The sequence below is a fragment of the Vombatus ursinus genome, unplaced genomic scaffold (assembly GCF_900497805.2).
Source record: "Vombatus ursinus unplaced genomic scaffold, bare-nosed wombat genome assembly UNPS02009205.1, whole genome shotgun sequence".
Lineage (NCBI taxonomy): Eukaryota > Metazoa > Chordata > Mammalia > Diprotodontia > Vombatidae > Vombatus > Vombatus ursinus.
In genome coordinates this window covers 54,699,712-54,718,308 of record NW_020948983.1, presented here as the reverse complement: position 1 = coordinate 54,718,308, position 18,597 = coordinate 54,699,712, and the positions used below count along the sequence as shown (strand labels likewise).

The 18,597-nt window shown below is 39.9% G+C and overlaps 1 protein-coding gene across 1 annotated transcript in view; it reads right to left on the bottom strand.

The window, feature by feature from the left end:
• Positions 1-18,211, bottom strand: part of ANKDD1A (ankyrin repeat and death domain containing 1A) — a 47,146-nt gene extending 28,935 nt beyond the window's left edge. Inside the window, exons 1-4 of the mRNA XM_027851671.1 lie at positions 18,170-18,211; positions 14,895-14,993; positions 10,704-10,808; positions 6,261-6,359 (exon numbers count right to left, since the gene is read on the bottom strand). Of these exons, the coding sequence (XP_027707472.1) occupies positions 6,261-6,359; positions 10,704-10,808; positions 14,895-14,987 (297 nt within the window). The 5' untranslated portion in view covers positions 14,988-14,993; positions 18,170-18,211. The remainder of the gene's footprint in view (positions 1-6,260; positions 6,360-10,703; positions 10,809-14,894; positions 14,994-18,169) is intronic.
• Positions 18,212-18,597: the final 386 nt, after the last annotated feature.

Genomic DNA, 18,597 nt, shown 5'->3' with positions numbered 1-18,597 from the left:
AGGAAAATGACAAATGTTGGAGGAGGAAAGTAGGGACACTAATGAATTCCTCTTTTTTTTTTGCTTTTTGGTGAGGCAATTGGGGTTAAGTGACTTGCCCAGAGTCACACAGTTAGTAAGTGTCCAGTGTCTGAGGCAGGATTTGAACTCAGATCCTCCTGACTCCAAGGCTGGAGCTCTATCCACTATGCCACCTACCTGCCCCTACACTAATGTATTCTTGATAGAGTTGTGAACTTGTCCAACTGTCCTAGAGAAAAATTTGGAACTGAACCCAAAGGGCTATAAAACTGTGCATACCCTTTGACCCAGTAAAAGTGCTACTTAGGTCTATATCCCAAAGAAATCTTAAAAAAAAGGAAAAGGACCTATATGTTAAAAAAATATTTATAGTTGTTCTTTTTGTGGTGGCAAAGAATTGGAAATTGAGGGGATACCCATCCATTGGGAAATGGATGAACAAGTTGTGTATGATTGTGATGGAATACTGTTGTGCTATAAGCAATGACGAGCAGGACAGTTTCAGAAAAATCTGGAAAGACTTATGAACTGATACAAAGTAAACAGAACCAGGAGAACATTGTACACAGTAATAGCAGTATTGTAACAATGATCAACAGTGAAAGACTTAGCTATTCTTATTAATACAATGATCCATGACAATTCCAAAAGATTCATGATGAAAAATGCTATCCACCTCCAGAGAGAGAATGAATGAACTCTAAGTGAAGACTGGAGCATATTTTTCCCACTTTCTTTATTTTTCTTACTTTTTTGTTGCAATGTGGCTAATATGGAAATATGTTTTGCGTGACTTGACATGTATAATTGATATATTACTTGCCTTCTCGATGAATGATGGAAGAGCTAGAGAGAGGGAGAAAATTTGGAACTGAAAACAATTTTTTTAAAAGTAAAGTTAAAACAAATGAAAATAAATGTCCATTGATGGACTGAGGGAATGTGGCCCCTCTCATGTCTGAGGGTCTGGACAAACTCCAGCACTCTTACTTTCAGGCAGGGATTCCTATGCACCCATTCCAAAAAGGTTTCCCCAGATATGAAAAGCATTGGCAGAAAGCAATATACACAAAGACTACACCAAGTCAGAGAGAAAGGACAATAAAAACAACAGCAAAATGAAGCCGAATACCACGTAATTATAATGATCCCGGTTGGTCCCCAAAAAAGAGATAGGAGAATGCACCCTTCCCACTTCTTTGCAGAGGCAGGAGATTATGGATTTGAAATACTACATATAAATGTCAGCTTTGATGTGCTCATCAGTTTTGCTGAAGCACCTTTTCATTCCTTTCTTTTGTTCTTTGAAATAAAGGATGGCTCTCTGCGTGAGGGAAGCGGAAACAGGTTGGGAAAAGGTGATGCAAAAAGAAAATATATCAATAAAAAAATTTTAAAGAGAAGTACTATGGGAGATAGAGGAGCTGGGTGGTATAGTGGATAGAGTACCTGGCTGGAAGACTCATCTTCTTGAGTTCAAATCCAGTCTCAGACACTTACTAGCTGTGTGATCCTGGGTTAAGTCACTTAACTCTGTTTGCCTCAATTTCCTCATCTGTAAAATGGGCTGGAGAAGGAAATGGCAAACCACTCCAGTACCTTTGCTAAGAAAACTCCAAATGAGGTCATGAACAGTTGGACACAACTGAAAATAACTGAACAACAACTCTAGGAGGTGGGATTTTAGTCCCACTTCATCCATGAACTAGCTGTGTGTGCTTAAATGGGATTTCACCTCTCTGGGTCTCAGTTTCCTCATGTGAAAAATAAGCTGATTAGACTTAATGAACCTAAATGTCCTTACCCACTCTAAAAATTGTAACTGTGAACAGCTTATATCTAATGATGAAAACTTGACCCTGCCCATTGATTTCTATAGTCATGGCAGGTGATCGATCAGTACAAACATAATATTAGATTTTTATCCCCCATTGATTAATTCATACTAATATTACTGAGGCTGCTACTGCTAACAACAATAATAGTAATAATTGGCATTTATATAGTATTCTAAGGTTTGTAAAGCACTTTGATTTATACTTTCATTTGATCCCAGCAACCACTGAGGCAAATACAATTCAGGTTATCATTATTCTCATTTTAAAGATAAAGAGACTGAGACACAGAGAAGTTTATGCAGCTAGTGTCAGAGGCAGAATTTGAACCCATGCCCAGCACTTTCTCCATTACATTCTACTCTATTTTATCCCCTTGTTGAATAAGCACCTAAAACTAATTATTGTTACTCAGTTGTTTTCAGTCACGTCTGTCTCTTCACAACCACATTGGGGTTTTCTTGGCAAAGATACAGGAATGGTTTGTCACTTCTTTCTCCAGTTCATTTTACAGATGAGGAAACTGAGGCAAACAGAATGAAGTGACTTGCCTAGGGTCACACACCTAGTAAGTGTCTGTGGCTGGATTTGAACTCATGAAGATGAGTCTTCTTGATTCCAAGCCCAGTGCTCTACCCACTGTGCCATCTAGCAACCCTTCAAAAACTAATTATTACTTACAGAATGTTGTTCAAAACTTTTCAGTAACATGTCATTTTTGCTAAATGGTTTACATATAGTAATATATAGACTGTTTATGGAAATAATTTGCCTCATGACTGGTTTTGCCCATGGGCATGCTCTCCAGACTCTGAAGAATCTTGAGGGACCAAGTATTAAAGAAACACACTTGCTGGGGGTGAAACAAGGATGTCCGTTATCTACACTGTTATTCAATATTGTGCTAGAAATATTAGCTATAGCAATTAAAGAAGAAAAAGAAATTGAAGGAATTAGAATAGGCAAAGAAGAAACAAAGCTATCACTCTGCAGATGATAGGATGCTATATTTAGAGAATCCTAGAGAATCAAGTAAAAAATTACTTGAAATAATAAACAAAGTTTATTTATTAGCAAAGTTGCAGGATATAAAATAAACCCACACAGATCATTGGCATTTCCATATATTACTAACCAAGCCCAGCAACAAGAGATAGAGAAATTCCATTTAAAATTACTGTAGACATTATAAAATATTTGAGAGTCTATCTGCCAAAACAAAACCAGGAACTATATGAACACAATTACTAAACACTTTTCACATAAATAAAGTCAGATCTACATAATTGGAAAAATATCAGTTGCTCATGGGTCGGCTGAGCTAATATAATAAAAATGACAATTTTACCTAAATTAATTTATTTATTCAGCCCCATACCAATCAAACTACCAAAAATTATTTTATAGAGCTAGAAAAAACAATAACAAAATTCATCTGGAAGAACAAAAAGTCCAGAATATCAAGGGAACTAATGAAAAGAAATGCAGGGGAAGGTGGCCTAGCTATACCAGCTCTTAAATTGTATTATAAAGCAGCAATCATCAAAACCACTTGGTACTAGCTAAGAAATAGAATGGTGGATCATTGCAACTGGGGAGGTCTAAGCATTTTTATAGGCAGGTAATAAAAACCCACTATAGAGAGAAAGGATGAAGATGCATGAGAGATAGGGGAGGGGGACAAGGGAGGAGATGGAGGGTACCCTAACAAAAGTCAGATGAAATGGCTACAAGACACAATAGTCAATGACTATACTAATTTACTATTTGATAAATCCAAAGACTCCAGCTTCTGGGATAAGAACTCACTATTTAACAAAAACTGCTGGGAAAACTGGAAAAATGTATGACAGAAACTGGGCATAGACCAACATTTTATACCCTATACCAAGATAAAGTCGAAATGGGTACAGGATTCAGATATAAAGACTGATACTATAAGCACACTAGAAGAGCAAGGAATAGTTTACCTTTCAGATCTATGGAGAAGGGAAGAATTTATGACCAAAGAACAGACAGAGAACAATATTAAATGCAAAATAGATAATTTTGATTACATTAAATTGAAAAGTTTTTGCATAAACAAAGTCAATACATCCAAGATTAGGAGGGAAGCAGAAAACTGGGAAAGAATTTTTATAACCAGTGTCTCTGATAAAGGCCTCATTTCTAAAATATATAGAGAACTGAATCAATTTATAAGAACACAAGTCATTCCCCAATTGATAAATGGTCAAAGGATATGAACAGGCAGTTTTCAAAGGAAGAAACTAAAGCTATCAATAGTCATACGAAAAATTGTTCTAAATCGCTATTGATTAGAGAAATACAGATCAAAATGACTCTGAGGTACCACATCACACCTATCAGATTGGCTAAAATGACAAAACAGGGCAATGATAAATGTTGGAGAAGATGTGGGAAAATTGGAACACTAATGCATTGTTGGTAGAGATGTGAAATGATCCAACCATTATGGAAAGCAATTTGAAACTATGCCCAAAGGGCTATAAAACTGTGCATATCCTTTGATCCAGCAATACCACTTCTAGGTCTGTATCCCAAAGAGATCATAAACACGGGAAAAGGATCCACATGTACAAAAATATTTATAGAACTCTTTTTGTGGTGGCAAAGAATTAGAAATTGAGGGGATGCCCATCAATTGGGCAATGGCTGAACAAGTTGTAATGGAATGGAATACTATTGTGCTATAAGAAATGATGAGCAGGCAGACTTCAAAAAAACCTTGAAAGACATATAGAACTGATGCTGAGTGAAATGAGCAGAACCAGGAGAACACTGTACACAGTAACAGCCACACTGTGCAATGACTGACTTCAGTAGACTTGGCTCTTCATAGCAATGCAAGGATCTAAGATAACTCCAAAAGACTCATGAAGGAAACTGCTATCCACATCCAGAGAAAAAACTATGGAGTCTGAATGCAGATGGAAGCATACTATTTGCTCTCTTTTTCCTTTGTTGTTTTGTTTTATTGCTTCTTTCTCATGGTTCCTCCCATTAGTTCTAATTGTTCTTTACATCATGAATAATGGGAAAATATGCTTAATATGAATGTTTAAGTAGAGTCTATATCAGATTGTACACAATCTTAAGGGGAGAGGAACGGTGGGAGGGGAGGAAATTTAAAACTCAAAATCTTATGGAAGTGAATGTTGAAAACTAAAAATAAATTAATTATCAAGAAAAAAAAAAGCACACTTGCACTTTGAGTAGGACCTGACATCCATTGACTGTAGAATGAATTCCCTAGCTCTTAGTTCCCCTGCTCTCACTACACTACAATGCCTTCAGAGCACAGTTAGAACCAGAGGCCCCAGGTGAGGGTGAGAGTAATGGTGTTCTAAACTGTAATCTATCAAACCGGTCTTGTTACTGTTACATATATGTGACCCCCCAATCTTCCAGCAGGGACTAGTTGTCCCTGGCACCTGGAATGTTCACCCTTCTCTCCTCTGTCCCTGGGAATCCCCAGTTTCCTTCAAAACACAACTCAAAGGCAATCTTTTATATGGCATTTTCTTTAAAAAAAATTTTTTTTTGAATTTAAATACCAAATAAAATAAGCATTTCTATACACAAAGTAGAATGGGGGGGCATGAAAGATTGCACATGAAGTCATGAATCTCTGTTATGTACAGTTTCCTTTTCCTTAAAGTAAATAATAAATTTAGGTGGTGTAGTGAATAGAGCACCAGCCCTGCAGTCAGGAGAACCTGAGTTCAAATCCAGCCTCAGACACATAACACTCACTAGCTGTGTGACTCTGGGCAAGTCACTTAAACCCAATTGCCTCACCAAAATAAAAAGTATACAATAAATTTAACATGAAACTTTAAAAGCTGTCTTACTTGTCTGTTTCCTTATGAAAAAAATTTCTGATCTCCCCTTCCACCTGATAGTGCTTTCTCTGCAAAAATCATCTTGTATCTATGTTGTATCTACATATAATTTATATTATATATAATTATATATATATATATGTAATATCTCCCAGAGAATGGAAGCTCCTTGAGGGCAGTGTTGTATTTCTAGCATCTAGCACATACCTAGCACATAGTGGACCCTTGATAAATGCTCATCGATTGATTGATTCCAGAGCATTCACTCTCAAATGTTTCCATCTCAGAATCTGTTTACACTCTTAAGAATCAGTGAGAACCCCTCAAAGAGCTTTTGTTTATATGGATTATAGCTGTCAATATTTAATGTATTAGAAATTAAAATATTTTATGATGAAAATAGTTTTGACCTTGAAGAGCCTCTGAAAGGGTCTCAGGGATCCCAAGGGGTCCCTGGGTCACACTTTGAGAACTGCCCATCTAGAGACTAGGAATTCACCATCCTCCCCTCCCCCATCCTAGGTTCGGCTCTCCGTACCTTGTCTTTGATGCCATGGTCGCAGCCGAAGCCAATCAAGAAGTCCAGAGTGTCAAGCTGCCCGTGCTCAGCCGCCAGATGGAAAGCTGTCCGATCCAGCTTTGATTTCAGGAAGAAAAATACAGTTATTTTCAGTGCAACCCAACCCTTCCTCCCTAGCCTCCATCACCCTGCCAACCCCTCGTCAGATTTCCTTGGGGGTAGACCCTGCAAAAGGGCCCCAGCAGCAACCATAGAGGTCTTGAGTCACCCCTAGAGTTCCATGAAGTAGGGCAGCCAACTCCACCCTTCTAAAGGACTGCTGTTAATAAATGCTTAGTACAAACGTACCTCATTCATCCAGCACTCAGCTGCTGCATACTCGTGAATTTTTCCTTTAACTGAAACTCACCCCTTTAAATATCAGTGCTTCATTACATCAGGAATCCATGATTTTAATCAATGTAAGCACCCCAATCCCTACTGACAAATATACCACAACACCTCATATGATGTACATCTAAGTAGATTAGTATTTCCAAGTTGCTGTGGCCAAAAAAAATTTATTTCCCTTCTGATGACAAACTGCCTCAAATTTAGCTAGACTGATCATCAAACAACAAACACATACGGCTTGTACATTTACCAACCCATATTCAAACCCTAAGGCAGCTGGGTGGCCCGGTGGATAGAGTATCAGGCCTGGAGTGAGAAAAATCTGAGTTCAAATTCTGCCTCAGACACTTACTGGCTGTGTGACCCTGGGCAAGTCACTTCACCCTTTATGCCCCTGTTTCCTCATCTGTAAAACGAGATGGGAGTTTTCAGAGAAAACTCTGAAAGAGGTCACAAAGAGTCGGACACAACTGAAAAGGGAATGAACAAACAACACTCAAACCCTTTCCAGCTTGGTAGAACCTGCTAGAGTCGATAGGCTTCAAGAATCTAGGAGTATCTCCACTGAACAATAAGGCATCAGAGTAAGGCTGTAATGGAGGATTAATACAAAACTATCTAAAGGAGCATTCTGAGGACAGAATTCTTTCTAAAACATATCATATATACTTTCCTGCCTTCTCAAACTGAATTTTGAACATGATTTAAACCTTCTCTTGATGACTCAGGGCCATTATTACAAATATTATATTATCATAATTTGTTGTTCAGTATCCAAATCCCTCTGACTCTTCGTGACCCCATGGACCACAGCACACCAATACTGTCCCTGGGGTTTTCTTGGCAAAGATACTGGAGTGGTTTGCCATTTCCTTCTCCAGTTATTGTAATTTAGTTTAAACCAATAAACATTTATTAAGTACCAGCCTGTATTCAGGCTATGGGAGATAGAAAGCTTGGAAAAAGCATGATCCTGTCCCCACAAACTTTATATCAAGAAGGGGGATAAGCACAATAATATTCTATTATAATCACATGTCATAACTTATTCAGCCATTCCCCAATTGATAGGCATCTGCTCAATTTCCAGTTCTTAGCCACACAAAAAGAGCTGCTATAAATATTTTTGTACAAATAAATTATTTTCCCTTTTTAAAAATCTCTTTGAGATATATTCTATAATATGAATAAGATATAACTACAACATAATATTACTAGATAAGTATATTAGAGTGGTAAAACAAAATGCCCTGCATATTATCTGGACATGGCCAACATAAGAAATTGTTTTGCTCGACTATGCATATTATAAAGGTTTGGGGTTTTTTCTCCCCAGTGGAAAGGGAGGGGGAGAAAATATTTTTGTTCATTGAAAAAAAATAAAATTTAATTTTAAAAAATGCTATTTGAGTTCCTAGGGAAAAGTCACGATACCCAGAGGGTTATTGTGTGCTGTGACACAGTGAGACCCTCAGGGATGTGCTGAGGTGCGTGAGACTACCTCCCAGCCTGCTGAAGTATCCAAATCCCTCTATCAGCTCTTTGTAGCTTTTCTGTCTCTTACCTCAATGTTAAGTAGTGAGCTGTAACTTATTATAGGTCTCTAGCTTTACAAGTGAAAGGGAACTTAAACATCATCAAATCCAATTCCCTCATTTTTACAGTTGGGGATATTGAGGGACAGAGAAATTAAGTGACTTGCCCAGGGCTATACAAGTAATAAATGCTAGAGCCCAAATCTGACCCTTGAGGCAGTATACTGTCAGTGGGGAAATAACACTTGCAGCAGTTTGGTCTGGGAGAGTTCCTTTCATTGATTAAGCAACGTTGACTAATTCCTGGGCCTTCACACATGACATTGGCAGTATTGGGAGATTTTTGAAGCTGCTGGATCTCCAAGCTGGTTGCCATGCCCTGTTTATGCCATGGCCTCCTCTCTATGGCTCTCCAATGGAAAGGAAGGGGCAGCTGGTAGATAACCTCCCTCCCCAGCCCTCATACAAAAGGGGAAATCTGCCATTTGGACTTTTCCTTCTCCCCAGTGATCAAATACAATAATATATGTAAAGTGCTTTGCAAACATGTCTAAGTAGGAATCGTTACCATCATCACCATCCTTTCCTCACAGCTTTAGGGGAACGAGGACTTCTCACAAAAGAGGACTATTACAACAGCTTTTTGACTGATCTCTCTATTCTTAGGCTTTCCCAGCTCCAAGGACCACTTCCTGAGCTAATCTTTCCAGGGCACCAATTTGATCTGATGCCTTGGAATCATGGAATGTCAGAGCTGGAAATGCCCTCAGAGATCAGGTAGTTCAGCCCCTTCATTTTGCAGGTGAGAAAACTGATGGCTCCCCTATTGTCCAAAAGAAAAACAAAACTAAAAATCCCCAGACTGGTATTCAAGACTCTCCATGATCCCACCCAGCTGCACCTGGACTTCATCCCGGTCTCCAAAAACTCACCATCCAGCAAGATCACATCAGCCCTGAGACTCATACCTCATCAGTACTCCATACCCCTGGGGTCCCTCTTTCCCTCTGATTGGACAAGGTGGAGAATGGACTTCTGAGAGCTCCTCCTACATCCTCCATTTATGGGGGGCATCCAGGGCAGTCGTCACATTTCTCACCCAGCCACACCTCTCTGGACTGCATCAGGCCCCTCACCTAGTTCTTCCCCTCACCCTCTTTTCAGATTTTTATGTATTGTCTTCTCCGATTAGACTGTGAGCTCCTTGAAGGCAGGGATAGTCTTTTGCCTTTGTTTGTATTCTTAGTTCTTAGCATAGCGCCTGGCCCATAGTAGGCACTTTAAAAATGTTTATTGATTGATTGAATGTATGAGCTGATCTGATTCCAACTCGTTTTGTATTAGGACCAATATCCTAACCCCTCCCCCCACCTGAGTTAGGCAAATTTCTCCTTAAATGGTATAGAAATTATCCTTGAGACGTGATTGACTCAGGGAAATCATGGCTGAGGCTTCTGGATTCACTTCCTTGGTACAAAACAGCCCTGAGGAGCTCCCTGTGTAGTCAGATGCTTGGCTAGTGGGCCACAAAAGGCAATTCAGGCAACAGTGCTTTGCTCATCGGAATCGACCCTGGAAGTTCTCGTTGCACATCTTGCCAAGTATCCTTCTTCTGCTATGGCTAGGTAAATATTTGGTTAATTGTTGAATGACCTGTGAGTGTCTCATCTCATTTCAGGCTCAGTCCAAAATGCCTCTCTAGCTTTACACTGACCCCCTTCATATACTCGGTGTTCCAGTCAAATCATTTATTTGTTGTTTTTTAGTAATTAAGTAGTGTCTGACTCTTCATGATCCCATTTGAGGTTTTCTTGGCAGGAATACCAAAGTGCTTTGCTATTTCCTTCTCCAGGTCATTTTACAGATGAAGAAACTGAGGCAATCAGAGGTTAAATGATTTGCCCAGGGTCACACAGTCAGTAAGCATCTGAGGCCAGACTTGAACTCAGGTCTTCCTGACTCCAAGTCAGGCACTCTATCCACTGCACCACTTAGCTGCCCCATAGTCAAACTGGGACCTGGGAAAGACCTTAGCTTAAAAAGACCATGGTCTCCCACTGCATCCAGGGCCATCTCCAATTGTCCTGGTCTGTATCTTGCCACTGGACTCAGTTGGCTCCAGGGGAGAAAGTGAGGCTAGTGACTTTGCACAGCTCTTCCTCACTTAAAACCAATTCACTTGCTGGTCATGGCATCACCTTCCTGATGTCATAGTCCTCTTCGAGAAAGGAACACAAACAGCAATAATAATAATAGCTAACATTTAAGATACTTACTACAATAATAGTTATGTTAATAGTACCTAGCCGTAAGACTCCAATGAGACAATATTTGTAAAGCACTTAGCACAGTGCCTGGCACACAGCAGGCATTTAATAATGTTCCCTCCCTTCTTCTCAATAAATGCTTACATAAAGAATGAAAGGGAGTTGGAGACCTCTACTCCAAGAAGCCTGTGCCCCTCGCCCAGCCTCTCAGAATCAAACTCCTTCATTTTCCTAAAGTGAAAAATGTTGCCAAAAGGTTCTTTTACCTTATCAATTTGATCAAGGGACACATCCTCTAAATCTTCCATTATAAACTCCAGCACATGTACATGGCCCCTTTGAGCTGCACAGTGCAGTATGTTCAGACCATTCTGCAAAAGGAAAAAAGGTGTGTTCTTCAATACCCCCATTGCCCTTTCCCCCCAGCCAATGCTGCCCCTATCCCCAAGTCTCCCTTCACTGCTGGTCACTCACGTTCTCTTCTAGGTAAATGTGATCATGATTCTTTCTCTGGCTATGCCCCTCACTTCCACTTCCTAACTTCCTGTGTTACTTAATGTCTGGACTTGGTAACTCAGTCCCCTGTTTACAAATGAGTTGGGGTCCAGAAGTAATGTGGCAATTGGGAGCCCAAAGTACATGCAACTGATGTTACAAAGGATGGCTCGGTTCCGTGGAAGAAAATTTTGTACTCTGAATTTTAGGCATGAGCCTGCTAGAAGCAATTTTATTACTTTAGATGATTCGAAATCTAAGCATTTTTTCTTAGAAAGGAACAAAGATGGGCAGTTACCCCATTACTTTGAAAACTTCTAACTCAAGTTTGTCTGGAGTTACAATTTGGGATATGTTCAAACAACAGACAAAATTCCTCATTGAGCTAAACTGTGCTTACAGAGAGCCAAGGAAAAAAATTCAGATAACATTTTGCTTTATCAAACAGAACAAATGACTTAATTTGGCATACCCTTGTCATTTTCCCAAAATTATTCAATCTCTCTGACCACTCCCTTTAAGAGTTCTCCTTTCCAGTTGGTCTAAAATTTCAAGAAATACTTCTATTAAATGAAGTAACCAGACTTCTTCCTTCTCTTAGTCTGATACAAATCACTTTTGGAGAGTCCTTCCTCTGGGAGTAAGGTAGAAAGATTCCAGTGCAGGTCACTGTTTTTGAATTGATAGCTAAAGAAAGACTGATAAAATTTATTTTTCAGATTAATCTAAAGGTTTCAGATGAAGATAACTTTAAATACTTTATATTTTATTTTTAATAGTATTTTATTTTTTCCGATTACATATAGGGACAGTTTTTAACATTAATTTTTTAAACTTTGATTTCCAAATTTTCTCCCTTCCTCTCTCCCTCACTTCTCCCCTCCCTAAGACAGTAAGCAATAAGATGTGTGTTATATATGTACAATCATATAAGACATATTTCCATATTAGTCATATTCTGAAAGAAGAAACTAGACCAAAAGAAAAAAAAACACACACAAAAAATAAAGAAAGCAAAAATCATATGCTTCCATCTGTATTCAGACTCCATCAGTTCATTCTCTGGATGTGGATGGCATTTTTCATCATGAGTCCTTTGGAATTGTCTTGGATCATTGTATTGCTGAGAATAGCTATTATTCATAGTTGATCATTGTACAAAATTGCTGTTACTGCGTACAATGTTCTCTTGGTTCTGCTCACTTCACTTGCATCAGTTCACATAGATCTTTCCAGGTTTTTCTGAAATCCACCTGCTCATCATTTCTTATAGCACAATAGTATCCCATTACATTCATATACCACAACTTGTTCAGCCATTCCCCAGTTGATGGGCATCCCCTCAATTTCCAATTCTTTGCCACCACAAAAAGAGCTGGTATAAATATTTTGTATATGTAGGTCTTTCCTCCTTTTTTTAAAAATCTCTTTGGGATACCAACCTAGTAGTGGTATTGCTGGATCAAAGGTATGTACAATTTGATTGTCCTTTGGGCATAGTTCCAAATTGCTCTCCAGACCGGCTGGATCAGTTCTCAACTCCACCAATAATGCATAGTAGTGTCCCAATTTTCCCACATCCCTCTGATATTTATCATTTTCCTTTTCTGTCACATTAGCCAATCTGATAAGTGTAAGGGGGTATCTCAGAGTTGTTTTAATTTGCATTTCTCTAAACAATAGTGATTTAGAACATTTTTTCATATGACTATTCAAATTGCCTGTTCATATCCTTTTATTAATTCAGGAATGACTTGTATTCTTATAAATTTGACTCAGTTCTCTATAAGAGAATGAGGCCTTTATCAGAGACATTTGCTGTAAAAATTGTTTCCCAGCTTTCTGCTTTCCTTCTAATCTTGGTTACATTGGTTTTGTTTGTGCAAAAATGTTAATATAATCAAAATTATCCATTTTGCATGTCGTAATGCTGTCTACCTCTTGTTTGGTCAAAAATTCTTCCCTTCGGGGCAGCTAGGTGGTGCAGTGGATAGAGCACTGGACCTGAAGTTAGGAGGACCTGAGTTCAAATCCAGCCTCAGACCAAACACTTGACATGTACTGGCTGTATGACCTTGGGCAAGTCACTTAACCCCAATTGCCTCACTAAAAACAAACAAACAAACAAAAAAACAAAAAAAAAATTCTTCCCTTCTCCGTAGATCTGACAGGTAAATTATTCTTTGCTCTCTAATTTGCTTATGGTATCACCCTTTATGTCTAAATCATATACCCATATTGATCTTATCTTCATATAAGGTATAAGATGTAGTTCTTACCTAGTTTCAGCCATACTGTCTTACAGTTTTCTCAGAAGTTTTTGTCAAATAGTGAGTTCTTGTCCCAGAAGCTGGGGGTCTTTGGGTTTATCAAATACTAGATTGCTATGGTCATTTATTACTGTGTATCATGTACCTAATCTATTCCAGTGATCCACCACTATATTTCTTAGCCAGTGCCAAATAGTTTTGATGATTACCACTTTATAATATAGTTTGAGATCTGGCATGGCTAGGCTACCTTCCTTCACATTTTAAAAAATTAATTCCCTTGATGTTCTTTGTTTGTTTGTTTGGTTTTTTTTTGCTAGGCAATGGGGTTAAGTGACTTGCCTAGGGTCACACAGCTAGTAAGTGTCAAGTGTCCAATTTAAACTCAGGTCCTCCTGACTCCATGGCAGGTGCTCTATTCACTACGCCACCTAGCTGCCCCCTCTTGATATTCTTTTTAAGTACTTTAAAAAAACATTTCTGATTTATCCTGCCCTACAGGAAAATAGAAGAGGAAGGGGATAAGAGAAGGGGGACAGGGAGATAGAAGGGAGGGCAGATTAGGGGAAAGGATACTCAGAATGCATGCTGTCTTGGGGTTGGGGGAGGGACGAGATGCGGAGAAAATCTGAAACTCAAAATCTTTTGTAAGTGAATGTTGAAAACTAAAAATAAATTAATTAATGAATCTTTAAAAAAAAAAGACAGGAAAAATATTTCTGAAAGAAGGAGAGTTAAGAGGGGCCTTAGTCTGCTTCTATAGTTCCAAGGCTAGCCCACAAAAGGTCTACTGAATATATACAACTATAGTTCCAGCAATGCTGAACAGACTCAAAGTATTCCTTAAAAACATCCTTCTCCCTGTGCTTTTTATATCAGCCTATCACAGCAGGAGTGAGCTTCTCAAAGTTCATGCAGCAACAGAGAGGGATGAGGAAAGGGCACGGTTTCAGGGAGTCTCTGGCAGATGAATATGATATGAATATGGTCATAGGTAAGGAGGCCTGTGGGGAAGGAGGGAACAAAAATTTCAGTGGTTTAGGTCTTTGAGTAAATCCCTGACTATAGAGGGGGAAAGGAGGAGAAAAGACAGGGGAGGGGGAGAAGAGAGGGGAAAGAGAAGAGGGGGAGAGGGGAGAGAAGAGAGAAGAAAGGGGAAGAGGGGAGAGAAGAAAGGGGGGGACAGAAGAGAGGGGAGGGGAGGAGATATGGGAGGGAAGGAGGCAAAAGAAGAAAGAGGAGAAGGGGGAGAAGAGAGGGATGAGGGGAGAGGAGAGGAGGGGAGAGAAGAGAGGGGAGGAGGGGAGAAAAGAGAGGGGGAGAGGAGAGAGGAGGAGAGAAGAGAAGAGAGGAGGAGGACAGGTGTCGCTTGGGTTCCCATCCCCTCTCACCCTTCCTCCCCTGCCCCACATACACATGAAGATTGTACTCACCAACACTTTTTCCCAAGGCTGTGGCCCTGTTTGTATCCCAGGACCCCAGTATAGCCCTGCTTAAGCCTTATAGACTTCAATCTAGAAGCTAGTTGGGGAAACAGCATTGGTGGTGAGGGGTGGAGATCCTGCTTTATTACCTTGCTTGCTTACATTCCTAGGCCTCCCTTCAGTTCACTCCCAGCACGTGTTTCCAGCTGGGGGCAGGTAGCTCTGTAGTCCAGCTTCATCTGCCCCCACATTTAGGCAGTGGTCTCACCTTGTCCTCACAGTTGATCTTGGCCCCTGAATTGACTAGCAGCTGTAGGATCCTTAGGTGGCCAAACCAGGCAGAGAGAAGCAGTGCGTTCATCCCAAACTACAGGGAGAGAAGAAGAAAGATGCAGACTGTGGTTTTTTCTTCATTCTTCCTGTGACTGTGTTTCTTCCTGCTCCATAGAGACATGTTTATTTATGTACTCATATCACATACCCAGACACCCCTGCATGCCCATGTGCTGAGGCATCTGTACACATTCATGCCTATGGGTCTGTGTAATCCTATATCTGCATGTTCACGAACCTAAATATCACAGAATTTTTTTCTTTTTTTTTCCACAGAATTTTATAGTTGTGACTTGCAGAATATCAATTTTAGGGTCAGGATGGAATTTTGAAGTCATGTGGTTCAATTTCCCATGTAATGCAGGCATCTCCTCTCCCAGGGATGATGCTTAGCACAGCACCTAGAACATAGCAGGTGTTAAATAAGTTTTTGTTAACTCACTGCCTGAGTACAGCCTACCTCAGGGATGGTTATCAAAGCCTCAGCTTTTTTGTTTGTTTGTTTGTTTATTTTTTAGGCAATTGGGGTTAAGTGACTTGCTCAGAGTCACACAGCTAGTAAGTGTCAAGTGTTTGGTCTAAGGCTAGATTTGAACTCAGGTCCTCCTGACTTCAGGGCCAGTGCTCTATCCACTGTGCCACCTAGCTGCCCCTCCAAGCCTCAGTTTGAACACTTTCTCAGGACAGCCTATTTTACTGAAAACCCTTTATATTAAGGCAAAATTTGACTCTGTAACTAACACACTGGTCCTATTGCTTAATCTCTAGATCAGGGGTCTCCAAACTTTTTGGATGGTATACCCTATTAGCATAAAATTTGAGCATGCACCAATATGTACACATATTTATAAATTATATACATATATTACTATACTAAATATACACACTACAAAACTTACACAAAAATAGATATTTTTAAAAGGATGAAATAAAGATAACAGTATTTGATCCAGAGTCAATAGGGAATTTTTGTTGCTTATTGACTAGGTTGTGATGAGAATGACCAGGGAGTATCAAGGTTATACTCTAGCTTTAGGAAAAGCACTTTAGCATCTCAGAGGAGGATGGATTGGAGTGGAGAGGGATGAGGCAAGAAGACCAATTAGGAGACTAATTTAAGTCCAGGAAAGAGGTGCTGAAGGACTGAGCTAGGGTGGGGGGCTGAGACGAAGCAAATTTGAGAAATATTGTGGGCATAAAAATGACAAGATTTGGCCATTCAAATGACTATGTGGGGTGAGGGAAGGTGAAAAGTCAAGCAGCGATAAGCTAGAAAGATGGCAGTAATAAGGACATGCAGAGGAGGGATGGGTTTGGAGAGGGGGAATGATATGAGAGCAGGGACGTAGAACCCAACTTATCCATGCCTCACCGTCCCATTGAAAACAAAAATGGGGAGAGGTGGGCAGAGTGGCATACTGAGGAGCACCTGCTGTAGAAGTGAAATGATTCACTGGGCGGGACGTGGGAAGGGGAGGAGTGAGGGATTTGTGAAGGCCTGAGTGGTGAATAGACTATAATCACTCTAAGGGACTAATGCCTGGCACTTTAATAGGAAGCCAAGAGAGAGGGCAGAAGGCGAGTAATAATGGCTCTGTTCATCCCTTTAGATTCAGTTGTTTGGGTAGCTATAGATCCAAGTGCAATTATTTACTCCACAAGAATATCATGAAAGACTTTATCAAATGCCAAATACTTCTCTTAAATCCGGTGAACATGCATATTATGTGTCCGGCTATCCACAGATTTGGGGGCAGCTGGGTAGCTCAGTGGACACAGTGCTGGGCACGGAGTCAGGAAGACTCGTCTTCCCGTATTTAAACCTGGCCTCAGACACTTACTAGCTGTGTGACCCTGGGCAAGTCACTTAACCCTGTTTGCCTCAGTTTCCTAATCTGTAAAGTAAGCTGGAGAAAAAAATGGCAAACTATTATAATATCTTTGCCAAGAAAACTCCAAATGGGGTCACAAAGAGTTGAACACGACTGAATATAATCTGTAGATTTACTTACAGAGTCATAGGATTTAAAGCTGGAAGGGACATTAAGATCACTCAGTCTGATCCTGCATTTTACAGATGAGTAAACTGAGGCCCAGAGACAGGAAGTAATTTTCCCTACATCACTCCAGTAGTAAGAAGAAAAGGCAGAATTCAAACTCAGATCCTCTTATTGGCCTTTCCACTATGCTTCGCCACAGTGTAATGGAAAAAGCACTAAAGTGTCATTAGGAGATCAAGGTTCTAATCCCCGCTCTTCCATAAACTTTTTGTATGACTTTGAACATGTTGCTTCTCCATTCTTAACCATGAATTTCCATTTTCTCATCTATAAAATGAGGGAGTTGGATTAGTTAAGGGGTTCTTAACCCTTTTGATGTCATGGACCCCTTCTCAGGACAATGTTTTTAAATACATAGGATTACAAAGGGAACTGATTGAAATACATTGAAATAACTTATCAAAATATTAAATTAAAAAAAAATTTCCAAAATCCTAGGTTAACAGACCGTGGCTCTGAGACGCTTCGTAGCTCTAACATTGAGGAATTCTTTATAACCAATCCCTTCATGCACTTGCCTGTTACAAAATCCAAGAAGAGATCTCAGGCCATCTAATCTAACCCATACCTGAATAACAAATCTCTCTATAATATATCTGACAAATGGTCAGCTAGTTTTTGCTCAAAGACCTCTAGTGAAGAGAAATCTACCTCCAGAGGCAGCCTATTCCATCTGCAGATAGCTATAACTGTTAGTAAGTTTTTCCTTCCATCAAACCCAGCTATGACTCTGTAACTTCTGCTCACTGCTCCTATTCTGTCCCTGGAACCAAATGAACAAGATCAACTGCTCTTCCACACGGCGGCAGGCCTTCAAATGCTTCAAGACAGCTATCATATGCCCACTAAATATTGCCTTGTCAAGACAAAACCTCCCAGGCCCTCCGCAGTTACATTTGTCCATGACCTGTCTGGGTCTATGTCTGTGTCAATCCAGGTACCTATGGGTCTGTTGCCATGTGTCTACATAACTTATTATTAAGGCACGATAGTGTTCTCTTTAGTTTGGAAGGTGTAAATTAAATGCTACAAGTTGGTGGAACAAATTCAGAGTGAAAACCCTGAGTTTCAGATTAAGACACAAAGAGATCATTTTTTTTTTTGCTCAGAAATACAGAGTAAGAGACCATAACCCTTCACGCCCGCCTACCTTGTCCTTGTCATCCACAGAAACTTCATACTCCAGCAGTAATCTCACAGCTTGCTCGTGCCCAGCCCCGGAAGCCCAGTGCAGTGCCATCCTGCCCATCTGTCCAGGAGAACAGAGAATCCATCAACCCCAAACCTGGGCTGCCCCCTTCCTGGCTGTTATCCACAAACTACAAAAAATCACACCCCATTTTCTCTCCTTTATTCTCCTCCCAGTAGGCTCCTGGAACATTCTGGCTTCCCAATTCCCTGCTTCCCTTCATGCTTCTGATTATTCACTGGGGTAAAGAAGGCTGGTACAATCTTTTTAAATTGAATTTCAGGTTTAAATGGATATAAAAGCATTTCAAAAATATAAAATACAAAGGATTTCTACTTGAACATGGCAGAAAGGAGTGGACAAGAAGAAAAAAAAGTGACCCCAAGGTC